The sequence below is a fragment of the Pyrus communis genome, chromosome 5, assembly GCF_963583255.1.
Source record: "Pyrus communis chromosome 5, drPyrComm1.1, whole genome shotgun sequence".
Classification (NCBI taxonomy): domain Eukaryota; kingdom Viridiplantae; phylum Streptophyta; class Magnoliopsida; order Rosales; family Rosaceae; genus Pyrus; species Pyrus communis.
In genome coordinates, this window is record NC_084807.1 from 18,710,837 (window position 1) to 18,725,178 (window position 14,342).

The 14,342-nt window shown below is 36.7% G+C and overlaps 1 protein-coding gene and 1 pseudogene across 1 annotated transcript; one reads left to right on the top strand and one right to left on the bottom strand.

Annotated features, from left to right (window-relative positions):
- The first annotated feature begins 1,588 nt into the window (after positions 1-1,588).
- LOC137734786 (phospholipase A1 PLIP1, chloroplastic) lies at positions 1,589-4,278 on the top strand. Its single transcript, XM_068474069.1, has 5 exons — positions 1,589-2,293; positions 2,378-2,881; positions 3,069-3,128; positions 3,222-3,638; positions 3,857-4,278. The coding sequence occupies exons 1-5, from the start codon at positions 1,640-1,642 to the stop codon at positions 4,274-4,276; spliced, it is 2,055 nt and encodes a 684-aa protein (XP_068330170.1). The 5' UTR covers positions 1,589-1,639; the 3' UTR covers positions 4,277-4,278.
- Positions 4,279-4,400: 122 nt separating this feature from the next.
- Positions 4,401-6,926, bottom strand: LOC137734784 (zinc finger CCCH domain-containing protein 1-like; annotated as a pseudogene).
- Between the last annotated feature and the right edge of the window lie 7,416 nt (positions 6,927-14,342).

Here is a 14,342-nt window from a genome sequence, read left to right on the forward strand (position 1 = left end):
TCACTGAAGTATTGAAAGAGGTTTTCTAGATGAAAATTTTTGTTTTAATTTTTAATTGATGTTGATTTTGATGAGTGTGTAAAATTTTAGTTAAACCTTTGATTATTATTTGGTTCATTTGGTTTTTATACGCCTTCCTTGCCGTCGAAGGGTTTCTTTTCAATCCAATTTGCCCTCATCTCAATTTCCAATTCAATTTCAAACGACAAATGTAACTGCCACATCGTGTTTCATCATTTGATATTGAGATGAATGATGAAACGGTTTTTATTTCAATTTTGGGCTTAAATTCAAACGAACTTCACTACAAAAGTTTAAATTTTAATTTTTTTACCAGAGTTGTCTTCTAACTACCCTATCACCACATGAATACTAATCAACTAAGGATGTTCAGATGTTTGTTATGATTGAAAACGGTTGTTTTGCTTGAAGACATCATTTTAATTAGTGTCAAGTCATTTGTCTCATATCGTTGATTAACTTGAGAAAAATTATGAGGTCTCAAGTTCTAGAATTTTGTGATCGTAACTAATTGGAGTTTTGAGTCAATGAGTTTGTTTTAATAACACTGTCGGCTCTAAGTTTCTGTTAATTAACTAATTAATCACGATAATCTCTATAGAGGAAAAGTAGTTAGAAGATGTCCTAGAACTCCAAACACAAGACAAAGATTTACAGGTTTGTTTTGGTTGAAGATGTTAAGGCAAAAAGGGATTAGAAAAATAATTTAAGTGCGATTAATTCCTAAACAGATCATAGCAAGGCGGCTGGTTTAAAGCTAGGGACGGTGATAATCTTGTCAATCGGGTGAGCCAAGGCAAAACCATTGAAATCAACATCCAATTAAAGTACCAAAAACTGTTTTGGTTCCAAGTACACAGACAGAGGCATAATGGTACATAGTTGTGTTTTGGTTTCATCTCCATAAACTGATGACACGTAAGAGTTACAGTACTTGCTAGATGTTCTTTTGGTTTTGAGGGGTTTAGGAAATGAGAAAGTAAAAGTTTGTTTCATGATCATTTTGTTTTTTTTTATTTTAAGTTTTTATAGTTTGTGTTAGCGATACTCTAATAAAGAAAATATACATCGGTTAAATGAGGAATTAGGAGAAATGAGAAATGAAAGCGGATGAAAAATGATGAAAAAAATCTATAAAGAGTCTCAATTTTAAAGAATAATTGGCGAATAGCTTTTGCCCCAATGCAATCTCATTTTAAGCATAAAAAGTTGCATGGTTTTCCCGCCATTTTTGTCCCTACGCATGTGGGTTCATAGTTTGGCAGAATATTACAAGCTAACGGATTTATTATGTTCCTCGGATTTCACTGTCTTTTGTCAAGACAACAGCTATATTTTGTCTAATTATTATGTCAAATGACTTCAAAACCCTTACCACAAAACGCATTATTCCAAGATTGGTAATTAGTCTTGTGCACAAAATCGTAATTCGGCAATGCACCGTTGTTAATGAGGAGCTTGGAGCTGATTAGTGTATGATTATAAAAGTCCATTACCATAAGCAGATTTGCTTTCAAGAACTCGGCCAAAAAATCAAATAATTCTGAGTTCTTAGCTAACAAAAAGTTTGAATATTTTTCCAGGAAAACCCTTCATTACTTGCAGTTCTGGTCCAATCATGGCATGCGGTTCACTAGTTATTCCTACCTCGGCCGCTTCCGCCAGGACTGTAGACATTTTCAAAGAGCACAATGGTCTCCGCCAGTCTAACTCCAGCCAAGACCTTTACATTCGTGCTACTATGCGGAGGTCTTCGTCGGACAACCATCTTTGTTGCCGCATCAATCGTATCCACGCAGCAGCGACGGAACCAAAACTAAAGAACAGCCGCTCCATGGGGATTTTCCCGTTTCAGTTTTCGAGTTCCATTCTCCCAAACTCGGTGAGATCATTCTTCGATCCGGACATGAGTAATCATATGAGCGTAGGGGAGGACATGAGTACGGATAACTCTGGGGAGAGCGCCAGTGAGGAGAGAAAAAGAACCAATTGGGTGGAGAGACTTGTAGAAATCAGAAGTAAATGGAGGAATAGGCAGAAAAAGGACAATGCGGATGAAGACAGCGTCTGTGAAGCGGGTGAAAATGGTGAGTGTGAATGCGGCAGTGAGGAGGGTGGCTGTGCGGTGGATTATGCTGCAGAAGACGATGAGGGAGAAATCAGTCCTGAATTTTTCCGGAGGTTTTTGGTTCAAGTGCCATGGTCTGATACCAAGCTGTTTTCCAAGTTATCCTTCTTATGCAACATGGCCTATGCGATACCACAACTCAAGGTACGTTTTTCATTCAGCATATTTCACAAATCGAGCTTCAATATTTCTAACAATATTAATAACTTCATCTGCTAACTAGTGCAGGAAAATGATTTAAAGAGATATTTTGACCTACAATTAGTAACAACTTCACTAGAAAAGAAAGCCGAAGAAGATGAAATCAAAGCAAAACTAGATGACGACTCTAATCGTGTACCTGTAGCTGCTGAAGTAGCTAGTGAATCCAGTTTGGAGAAAGCTGTAGAATCTGAGTACAAGCGTCCATGCCGTCCTGCTGTTGCTTACAACATTGCTGCCTCAGCCGCATCTTATGTGCGGTCATGCGATAAGGATAGGATGTCACCCGGGTCCAAATTGCAGCAGGAGGGTGATGGCGAAAATTCCCGAGAGGAAGGAGGGTACTCACCTCGAAGCTACAAGCCAGAGGTTGCAGTTTCCATGGCAGCATCAGCAATGACAGCAATGGTTGCAGCAGGGGAAAAGGAGAAACAAGAAACAGCAGAGGACCTTCAGTCACTCAACTCCTCACCTTGTGAATGGTTTGTCTGTGACGATTCCAGTACGTATACTCGTTGTTTTGTGATTCAGGTAAACTTTCTGCCCTTCATCCCACTACATATGTGTTTGATAATAGCTCTCCAACAGCCTTTCAAATCCAATTGTGGGATTAAATAGGCTGATTTCATGTGGCAAAATCATTCTGATTTCTGAAACAAGGAGATATCAAGTAACATACTTGTAAATGCTTTGACATGCAAATTGTTCTTACCTGCAGGGTTCCGACTCCCTCGCATCCTGGCAGGCAAATCTTTTCTTCGAACCTACGAAATTTGAGGTAAGCATAGATAGAGTCTTACATAGACCTCCCTTGATACTGTCTCAGAAGGAAAAAAAATGATTAATCAAACCTTTTCATATCCTTGTACAGGGGACAGATGTCCTTGTTCACAGAGGAATCTACGAAGCAGCGAAGGGAATGTACAAGCAATTTATGCCAGAAATAACCGAACATTTGAATAGACATGGTGAGCGAGCGAAGCTTCAGTTCACAGGCCACTCTCTTGGAGGAAGCCTTTCTCTCTTAGTCCACTTGATGCTGCTGAGTAGGAATTGTGTAAAACCGTCCACTCTTCGGCCAGTTGTCACATTTGGCTCACCATTTGTGTTCTGCGGAGGCCAGAAAATACTTGACATACTGAGCGTGGATGACAGTCAAATCCATTCCGTGATGATGCATAGAGATATCGTCCCTAGAGCCTTCTCCTGCAACTACCCTAACTATGTGGCTACACTTCTCAAGCGTTTAAGTGGTTCATTTCGGTCACACCCTTGTCTAACAAAAAATGTAACCATCCTCCACAAATTATGGGTTACAGCTTTAAAGTAACCTGAAATTTTAGCAAATTTAACCTCAGAGAATATCATTCATGCACATAAGGCTTCAACTACGCAGTATAAAATGTTATATGAGGACCAAGAATTTGATATCGATTACCTACCTACTGAACTTTTAGTGCAGGCAAGTTTTCTAATTCACTTCTTATGGTGTGTGTTTCTATGCAGAAAATATTATATTCTCCGATGGGCAAACTATTCATTCTCCAACCTGATGAGAACTCATCTCCTCCACACCCTCTACTTCCTCCGGGGAACGCCCTATATGCTTTGGACAAGACCCAACGTGGATTCTCTTCAAGTGTCCTTACAACTTTCTTGAACTCCCCGCATCCACTAGAAACCCTAAGTGATCCTACAGCTTATGGTTCAGAAGGTACAATTCTACGAGACCATGACTCAAGCAACTATCTAAAGGCTGTGAATGAGGTCCTAAGGAAATACACAAGGACGGTTGTTCGGAGAGTGAGAAAACAAAGGAATCTCTTGTGGCCGCTACTTACTTCACCATCTCCACACTCCTGGAGCCATGAAAGTAATCTGGACAGCAGCGGGATGGCAACTAAGAAGATACTCACGGGAGTTTGAAATTACTGTTTGTGGGTGGGGTTCGACATGCATATAGAAGATGTTCATAAGAAAATAAGTAGAGGACTTATTTCGTTCTCTCTGTTTCGTGTACATCTCTTAGATCCTAACCATCTCTGTATCTATGAACTCAACCTTACGTCCTAAGTACAGAATTGTAATATTACTGTAAGGTATTTTCTTCCAATATCTTTTTTGTCTTAAATTTTCTTTAATACTAAACAATGAGTAAATAAGCACAAGCCTGCTTTCCGATACCAAATCAAACAAAGCTGACTATTAATTCCGATTAGCAAAGAAGAGGATAAAGTTTTCCACTAGCTTTGCCACCATTGTTATGCATTTCCAAATTTTATCATACAACGAAAAGTGAACTTTCTCTTCAACACTTAACCAAAGGGGGTGAGGGGAAGAACTATTCCTACCACAAATCTTTAAAGTTTTGAAATAATAAGTATTAGCGGTTATTTACCCTCCGCAGCCATTCTTTTTCGTATCTCGTGAGCTGTGTTGAATATGCCAAGAGTAGGCTTGTCGCAGCCAAAGCATTTCTTGTTCTTCGAATGATGCTGTGAATGAAAAGCATAAGGTTAGAAAATGCTTGAAAGAATCACACAGAAACAGAAAGAGACTGTTCTACTTGATATACTTGATTCATAAATCAAAAACCAAAATTTAATATCATAAAGTTATGGCAACAACAAGAAAGCGGATGACACATTAAGAAAGAGGGATCACCTTCAGTGCACAATGCTCACAGAAGTAATGGTTGCACTTAGTTACGACAGGATCAACAAATGGTTGCCTGCAGATGAAACATGTGAAGGGCAACGAGCCATCATCTTCATCATCATCATCATCATCTTCCTCAGACTCATCCACATAATCGTCACCCATAGCTAATTTTCTCTTCCTCGCTTTCTCTGCTTCATCCCACTCTTTTTCCATCTGCCAGCCAGATTTGTAGTCCCCACGATCATGCATAAACTTGCAGGAATCTCCATACCCACAGTAACCAGTCTCCTTGTAATCCTTACAGATGTCTGGCTGATAATCGAATCTCGTAGAAGTCCTGATGTGAGCAGAGGCCCTGAGAGGCCCATGGGCACCTCCTGCTTTCTCACTGGCTACTGTTAGTTCTCTTCGGAACCCAGCCTTGTAATCAGTATATCCATGGATCCCTTTATACAACTTTTCATTGCCGGTGGTTTTTCCCTTTCCCTTCAAAGCCTCTTCTGCCTGCTTGAGAACTCTTTCTCGAACTGCTCGTGCATCTCTGGAGAACTCAGTCTCAGTCTCCATAGTCGCTGTTGCCCTGCTATCATTTTCAACTTGGATTTCTTTTGAAGACTCAAACTCAAAGACTGCTCTGTCATCAGACACAGAGCTCTTGGAGGGTCCGTTAGAAAAAAAGAGCTTGCCAGCAGCCTTTGGGGCCTTTCTTTGGTTTTATAAGGATGTCCCAGATTTTGAATCATCCTCCTCTTCATCTTCATCAGTCCTTCGCTTTCTAATGTTTTGCCTCCTTGATGGCTTCCTGAAGAAGTTGCAAACTAGAAATGAAAAAAAGCTATGAATAGTGTATATAGCATATGCAATGTAAGCATATAAAAAACATTCATCAACAACCAAAAATACCTTCCCCAGGCTCTTTATTTTCACCTGAATCTGCCATGTAGACACAAGAAAAAGAAACGCAGGAAACCAAAGCAAGTAGAACAACGTACAGTTTCCAAGGCCTAGGTCAATTGCCACAACTTGAGTCTATTAGAGCTGAATGGCCGAACTAAGAATTGGAGAGGTAGCTCTGGATTTCTCGTTTTATGGCTGCTGGTGGAAAACAAAATTCACTTTATAAATTAACTAAAAACACTCCAGAAATAAAGAAAAAAAGGTTCATACATGGAAATCAACCAACACTAATAAACAATGGAAAACAAAGTGCAACTCAAAAGAAAATGGCTTGACCAATAGAAAGAGAAAATTTAAACTTTATTGAAGAGAACGAGAAAGAAATTTGTAGGTTCGTTGTATCATGTGGTTTCTCAGTACTAAACCAGTAAACTCTTACCATTATGGTAAAAAAGTCCTGCAAAATTGCTGTTTCTTTCCTGGGAAAGAAATGAAACGAAAGGGAAGACGCATGAATCCTTGAGCCCATAATCAGGGCGGAACCAGGATTCCAAGCTAATTGTTGAATATATATCAAGCTTTGCTTCTGTTTTAACAAATTGATTCCTTTCTTTCCTGCTAAAACCAAAAGGAGTTCATATACCCAAGTTCATGCGCTTTATGAACACGGTCTTAGTCTCTAATATATACCCTAATGCTGCCAATCCAGCTGACAAGAATCTAAAAGTTTCCCAAATTAACATTTTTCCTTCTTCTGCGAATACATCCATATCTCCCAATTAATCTTTTCACTTTTTCGAAAGAGTTTGATTAATCCCAATTATTAAGCTCACAAAAATCTAAAAGTTTCCAAAGTTTTGGCCACAACTAGCTCTACCACAAGGAGAATGAAAGATTTACTCTTAATCCTCCCAAAGTAATTCTCCTTAATCCTCCCAAATAATTATCTAAACCATCTTTGCCAGTGATATCAAATGTTGAATCAATATCAACAGTGGTAGTAAGTATTTCATTACATAAATGGAGATTTGAGTATGTGGGGTATGAGATTTAAGTGTAAGATATTGAACCCAGAATTTATTTGGAGGATAAAATTCAAAAAGCTCATCAAGCCCTCTCCCCGTGTCTCCGCTTGAAGAAAGTATTTATGTGGACGGCGATCATAACACTAGAGTAAGAGGAATTAAAACTAAAGAAAGATCAATTAATGGATCTAGTAGGCCAAAAAGTTCTTTGGAAAAGGCCACAAAAAAAAAAGAAAAGTGCTAGAAAAAAGGCATTGCATACATCAAGTACTCCTGCCACACAAAGTGTTATGGCTTCCACCCTCCCAATCCAACAGGTATGTTTTATCTTTAATTCGTAGACATAATTTCATAAGGGTGCGTTAAAGTTAGTTACTTATTTGTATTATCAACTACCATGAATAGACTGCTTATAATTTATCCATGGGTGTGCCAATCCAAACTATGAATCAGTTACCTACAAACTTTGTTCAGGTATTCCTCAAGTTTCATTATTAGTTTTTAACTTGTGTTTGCTTATCATTTCTTTTTCTTCTTAAATTTATTGAGTCATTTTTTATTTTCTTTGTCCAATCCATGCACTGCATAGCTTCCTAGTGGCAATAATTTAAACACGAGTTTTCCAGTCCATGAGCAAAATGTAATGCCTCCACACATGCAATTTAGACAACCATTTCAATTTGCTTAGGTATTATCACTTTAAAGTGTATTTAGTAATTCACCTTATCATTATTTGAAGTATGTTACTCGCTAAACTTATTTTTATTTGTGTTGTGTGCATGCTTATATATACGCTAGCAAAGCCACATAGGAGGCTATATTATCGTAAGCAGTTATCGGTAATGTTCCTCGAACATGGCTACCTTATCGCAGGTAATATAGTTAATCTAAAAACTTATACTACTTATTTTGAGTAATTTGTACATAAACAATGATATATTTTATTTCATTCCATGTTTTATGAATGCAGACACAACTGGAAGAAGAACTGGATTTGCTTGGATCTCAATTTACAAGCCAAGAGAAAAGTTAGCATATAGACGTACAAGATGAAAACTAAGATGATATTGGAGAATGAGTGGAAAAGGATTGTAGCACTGATGATTTTGTCGATGTATTTTTCAAAGAGTCATGCTAATATGTTCTAGATGCATGGTAGAGTCTGAGTGAGTAAAACTACTTAGGTTTAAAATCGGGATTTCACTCAATTCTTGTATGGTCTAGTGATATTTATAAGCTAGTAAGCACATGAATTGTTGCCATCAATATTTCATGACCTTTTCTCATGTATCCAATTTCATTGCTGCTAGAGCTGTTGGCATCTTCATCTATTATGGTTATATCAAGGTTTTGTGAACTTTCAATTTGTATTAGCACGGATTAGTTGATATTAGATAGTAGTTTAGTTTCTTTGGATGAGACCATGACATATTATTTGATAAAAACTCCAGAATTCGAACATATTGACGATGAGGATTTTTTAGAAGTTAACTCCATTGACAAGAAAACAACTAAAAACCTCTTCATTTGTAGTAATTCATCACACTTCAATTATAATTGAACACCTGTTTGTGCTTGATTAAAACCATGCACCACGTCAATGGTTTCGATGAACCTTTTTGTGGCGCTTCTCTGCACTTGTACTCTACATAGTCATTTGCGGGAGGAAAGTCAATAGATGAATCTCTTTGCACGGACTTTTTTTGACTCCATGGTTCATCTTCTATGTTGTGCTCAACACTTTGCACATGAATTTTTGGCTTCACGGTACAGTGCTTGGACATGGAGATTGAGAAAATTAAAATGGAAGTAAAGACCAAAATCTGGGCAAAGGCCAGCAATAATAAAAAACACAAACAGCCATCTCCATTAACTAATCTATCTCAACCCCTTCACATGTCCCATTAACAAATAAAATAAGGAAAAAATTAACTTACAGTTGCTTCTTCTCCAGGGTCGTGCTCTACTTTATGCATATGAATTTTTGGCTCCATAGTTCAATGCTTGATCATGGAAACAGAGAACTTTGGAAGCCACAACGAGGAAGAAGGAGAGTCGCGCGACAGAGGGATATTTGGTCGAGTCCAGACGTCATATGCCTTTTGCAATTTCTTTTTCCAAAAATTTAATAGATAACAGAAGTTTAAGGATAACAGAAAAAATAACAGAGTTAAGATTAGTGAGTGGGTGGACACGTGTCACATATTTAGAGGGGCCAAAGGGGTATTTGGCTGCAGAAAATCTGGACTCATTTATATATACCTTTTTTTTTAATAACAAAACATAAATGAAAAACTTTTCCTCTTCCCCTCCCTCCTATGCCGTACCCCAAAACATGATTCCACAAACCTCAAGAAAAAATTTCAACCTACAAAATGTTGTAAGAGATCAAGTTCCCAATGAAAGTTTCAATTTTTAATATTATTACTATTATTAAGGGAAGGGGAGGATTCAAAACTATTACAATAGTTTAGGGATGAGGGAGTTTCGAATCCGGGACACATGAGTGAAAATCCAATACCATATCCATTAGGATATTGGATCATATGCAAAAAATTTATTTTTGATGATTATTAATAGTTTTAATTTGCCATCAACAAATTAGGTTTAACCAGAAATTTGAATTGCCTAATTAGTAAAAAAAAAAAAAAACCAAAATAGAGCCAGATTCCCATCCACCAGGCAAAGTAGAGACCAAGGTGGTCCCAAGACCACCCAAAGTCCGAAAAATATACATATAAAGGTTTTCTGAGGATTCTATGAATGTTTGGTATGAGTCATTTTTATGTCTACTAAATGTTTGATGTGATGTACGCTAGCATATCTTAACAGGTTGTGTCAACAACACTCGATAAATTCTTTCTATGTCACTCATTAGATTCCTTCGGCATATGCCGCTATCTGTTGATATGTGTGCAACATGGCTTGGCTAACGACAATAAGCCCACCAAACGATCAACGATAACAAGCTGAATATTTTTTTACTCGCTTCGTGCTCTTTTCTATCTAAAAAACTTGTATGTAATAGTGGGACCCCCAAGATTCAAATCATGAATCCCCCACAGCCACCAAGTCTTATTTCCTTGTGATCCCTCTGCAGAACCCCATCCACCAGGTATTCTTTCCCTTACCTTCCTTCCCTAATTTACACATGTTCCATAACATGAGGGCTCGAGGCATAAGTTTCAATGTGGTGGACAACTGAAACTTGGAAGAATTTGTTTTAGATTGTGATAATGAGTCTTTCAATATGCTTATGCATTGTCTATGTTAGCGATCTCATAAGGTGCTGGATTTGAAACATGCAAAAGCCTTTACAAGTGAAACATGCAAAGCCATAAAAACTAAAAGCAGTTACTAGATTTGAAACCCTAGGGGATTAGGTGGGAATTTTTTTGGTCTTGGTTATATATACTTCTTGCTCTTAAATCCATCAAAATCCCTCTTCTATTAGAATCCTAACAAATCTTTGGAATTTTCACTACACCTAAACTTGTGCAGACTTTTTTAAAATCATAATCGACTACCTCTGGATTTGGATATGTTCTTTAAAATCCTTTAAAATCTTCGTTTAAAATCCTAATTAACAACAACTGGACTTTAAAGTCTATTAAAATCCTATTAAATCCTAGTTTGACAATACCAACCCGCCTTATTTTATTTGAAAGAAAAATGTGGAAGAGAAAATGAAGGCAACTTATATGGTTACATGGATGTGATGCTTTGTGAAAAAAAAAAAAAAAAAAAAGAAGTTATTTTGGGTTTAATTTACTATGTAGCTCTTAACTTTTATTTTGGTTATCTTTTTAGTTTTGTTGACGATGTTAATTTGGTCTTTTAACTCTCTTTTAGTGTTTACAAAAACTCTTTTGAAAGAAAAAGACACATATGAGAAGAAGTGCACAATGATAAAAAATAAATAAATAAATAAACCTTTTAAGAGTTGTAATTCTAAAAGGATAAGGAATTAACCTTCCCTACTACAATAAATAAAGACACAATGGGGTGGAATAGAACACACCTCACAATTACACATCTTTCTCTCTTTCTCTTTACTATTGCCGCACCCTCTCTCTACGGCCTCCATAATTGTTCAGTAAATTATGCCTAAAACACGTTATCAGCACGCTCTTGACGCTGTGCTAAAGAGAATTTGATTTTCAATTAGGGGAGTATTACGTTTTAATCATTCTTTTTTATGATTAATTTATTATTTTATTAAATTGATCTACATACTATTGATTCAATTTAATTCGTTTATGCCTTGACGTGAAGTTCAAGCATTGTTCTGATGGTACCCTGGTCTACCAGTCGAACTACGCCCCAAATGTGTTACCTTGGAGTATACCTATGATCGTTCATACGTTATATGCAAATGAGACCCTTGAAGAGGTTATGGAATTCGAAATTCCAAATCTAAGTTCAACTTTGCACTAGCTCATTGTATTAGACAGGACATCTCCTTTGTTGTTGATCTATTGGTAAAGATGCAGTACCGCACCTACACGCAACCACTGAATTGGTATTAAAGATGTACCTTGAAGGTACTACGAATTTGGGTAAATTTCAACGCATCTCGAGCGGATCTGACCCCCTGATCCTCGGAATGATGTTTGCCTTGTTGTTATGCTACGCTGGTTACTTATCAAACCCGCACAAGGCAAAATCCCCAAATGGTTATGTCTTTACCATTAGGGATATCACTATATGTTAGAGGTCCATGATATGACCTTAGTTGTGAAATCTTCCAATCGTTCCAAGACTCATCTCACTTCATTACGCCACAAGTGAGACATGGTTAGAAGTTCTTGTTGAGCATATCCGAAGTACTTGTTGTGTTTTCATCCATCGTTAAGTCCCAACGACGATCCATGAAAATTATGCCGCATGTATCAACCCAACCAAGATATGATACATCAAGAAATCAACACCAAGACATATTGTGCTTACATCTACATCAGCAAAGCATCAGGAGATTGAAGTCATACAAGCCGATCTTAGACAACCTTGCCAACCTCTACACAACGTCACTACCGAAGTCAACCTTCCAAAAGCTTGTCCGAGGAATTAGTATGCCTAACTATTCATATGCAATGCTTGTAGTTCTCTCATTTGGAAGTTCTGTCAAACTCAAGGGGAATATCCAGAAGTATACTTAATTGATCTTAATGTACTATTTTTCCCTACGATTAGGAGCATTTTTCCCACTGGGTTTTTGCTACCTAACTAGGTTTTCATAAGGCACCAATCTTGGGCTGATCATAACCTTGTGAGCTTTTCTACTTGCATCCAGAAGTCGTATAATTTTGACTTAATGCAACTTCTCACTTTTCTCCTTGGTCTATGGGTTTTCTCCCATCTTGGGTTCCACCATAGCAAGCTTTTGTGAGTTTTACCTTTTTATGCATTCTTTCGTTGATTTGAGACTCGCATTCGCTCATTGTGTCGACGACTTCATCAATTGTACTTACTTCATCGCTGAAGACCTGATGCACCATTCACTTGAGTATTTACACACTCAAGGGGGAGTATTGCAGTCTTATTAGATTAGGAATGTGATTGTGTAAATCCTAGTGTATCTAGGAATATCTCTTATATTCCAATTGGGAGTTGATTACCTATTAAGAGTTGTAATCCTAAAAGGATAAGGAATTAACCTTCCCTACTACTATAAATAAAAGCACAATGGGGTGGAATAGAACACACCTCACAATTACACATATCTCTCTTTCTCTCTGCTATTGCCATGACCTCTCTCTATGACCTCTATAATTGTGCAGTTACTGGATTTGAAATCTTAGGGGATCAGGTGAGATTCTTTTTTGTCTTGGTTATATATACTTCTTGCTCTTAAATCCATCAAAATCCCTCTTCTATTAAAATCCTAACAAATCTTTGGAATTTTCACTACACCTAAACTTTTGTGGACTTTTTTTTAAATCATAATCGACTACCTCTGGATTTGGATGTGTTCTTTAAAATCCTTTAAAATCTTCTTTTAAAATCCGAATTAACAACAACCGGATTTTAAAGTCTATTAAAATCCTATCAAATCCTAGTTTGACAATACTAACCCACCTTATTTTATTTGAAAGAAAAATGTGGAAGAGAAAATGAAGGCAACTTATATGGTTACATGGTTGTGATGCTTTGTGAAAAAAAAAAAAAAAAAAAAAAAAAGAGAAGTTATTTTGGGTTTAATTTACTATGTAGCTCCTAACTTTTATTTTGGTTATTTTTTTAGTTTTGTTGACAATGTTAATTTGGTCTTTTAATAAAGTGTTTACAAAAACCCTTTTGAAAGAAAAAAGAAAAAGACACGTATGAGACAAACTGCACAATGAAGAGAAAAAAAAAAAAAAACCTTTTGTTAATAGATAGTTTAAATTTCACACTTACCTATTTGTATTTTTTTTTCTTATCTATTTGCATTTTTTTTTAAATGAGAAACTCATGGTTGCCTTCAACTCTATTGGATATGAGAACCAAGAATTCCTTATTCAGACCCAACGAAAAAAAAATATGATGATCAAGTTATTTTTTTTTATTTGACAATCATTTTTACTTCTCACACATTCCTCTTAATTTTAGTCGTCGAATCGAATAAATTGAAGAATATCAATAGGCAAAAATTTGAAACTACTACAATAATTCAAGAGATGAAGGAGTTTCAAACCGAAACACACGGGTGGAAATTCAACACTCTATCCACTAGGATATTGGACCATATACAAAGTTTTTATTTTGAAACTTTCATTTTTGATGATTATCAATAAAGTTTTGATTTGCCATTAACCAATTAGGTTTAAGCAGAAATTTGAATTTTATTAATCAATAAAAAAACCAAAACTAGAGCCAGAATCCCATAACCACATGGATGGAAATAGGGACTAAAGTGATTCCAAGACCACCTGAAGTTCGAAAAATATAATGTGAATGTCTTCTAAGGATCATCCAAATGTTTGGTACGGGTCAGTCTCGATGTAGTGGACAATCGGAACTTGGAAGAGTTGGTTTGGATTGTGATACTAAGTCTTTGAATATGCTTCTGCAATGTCTGTGTTAGCGGTCTCATGTAGGTGCTGGATTTGTAACATGCAAAGCCTTCAGAAGTGAAACATGCAAAGCCGTAAAAACTGAAAGCAATTGCTAGATTTGAAATTCTAAGGGGTGAGATGGGATTCTTTTTGGTTTTGGTTATATAAACTTTTTGCTCTCAAATCCATCAAAATCCCTCTTTCATTAAAATCCTAACAAATCTTTGAAATTTTCATTACACCTAAACTTGCGTGGACTTTTTTAAAATCATAATCAACTACCTCTGGATTTGGATATATTCTTAAAATGGTTAATTATACTAACACTCCTTGAGATTTATCGTGTTTTCACAGGACCCCTTCACGTTTAAG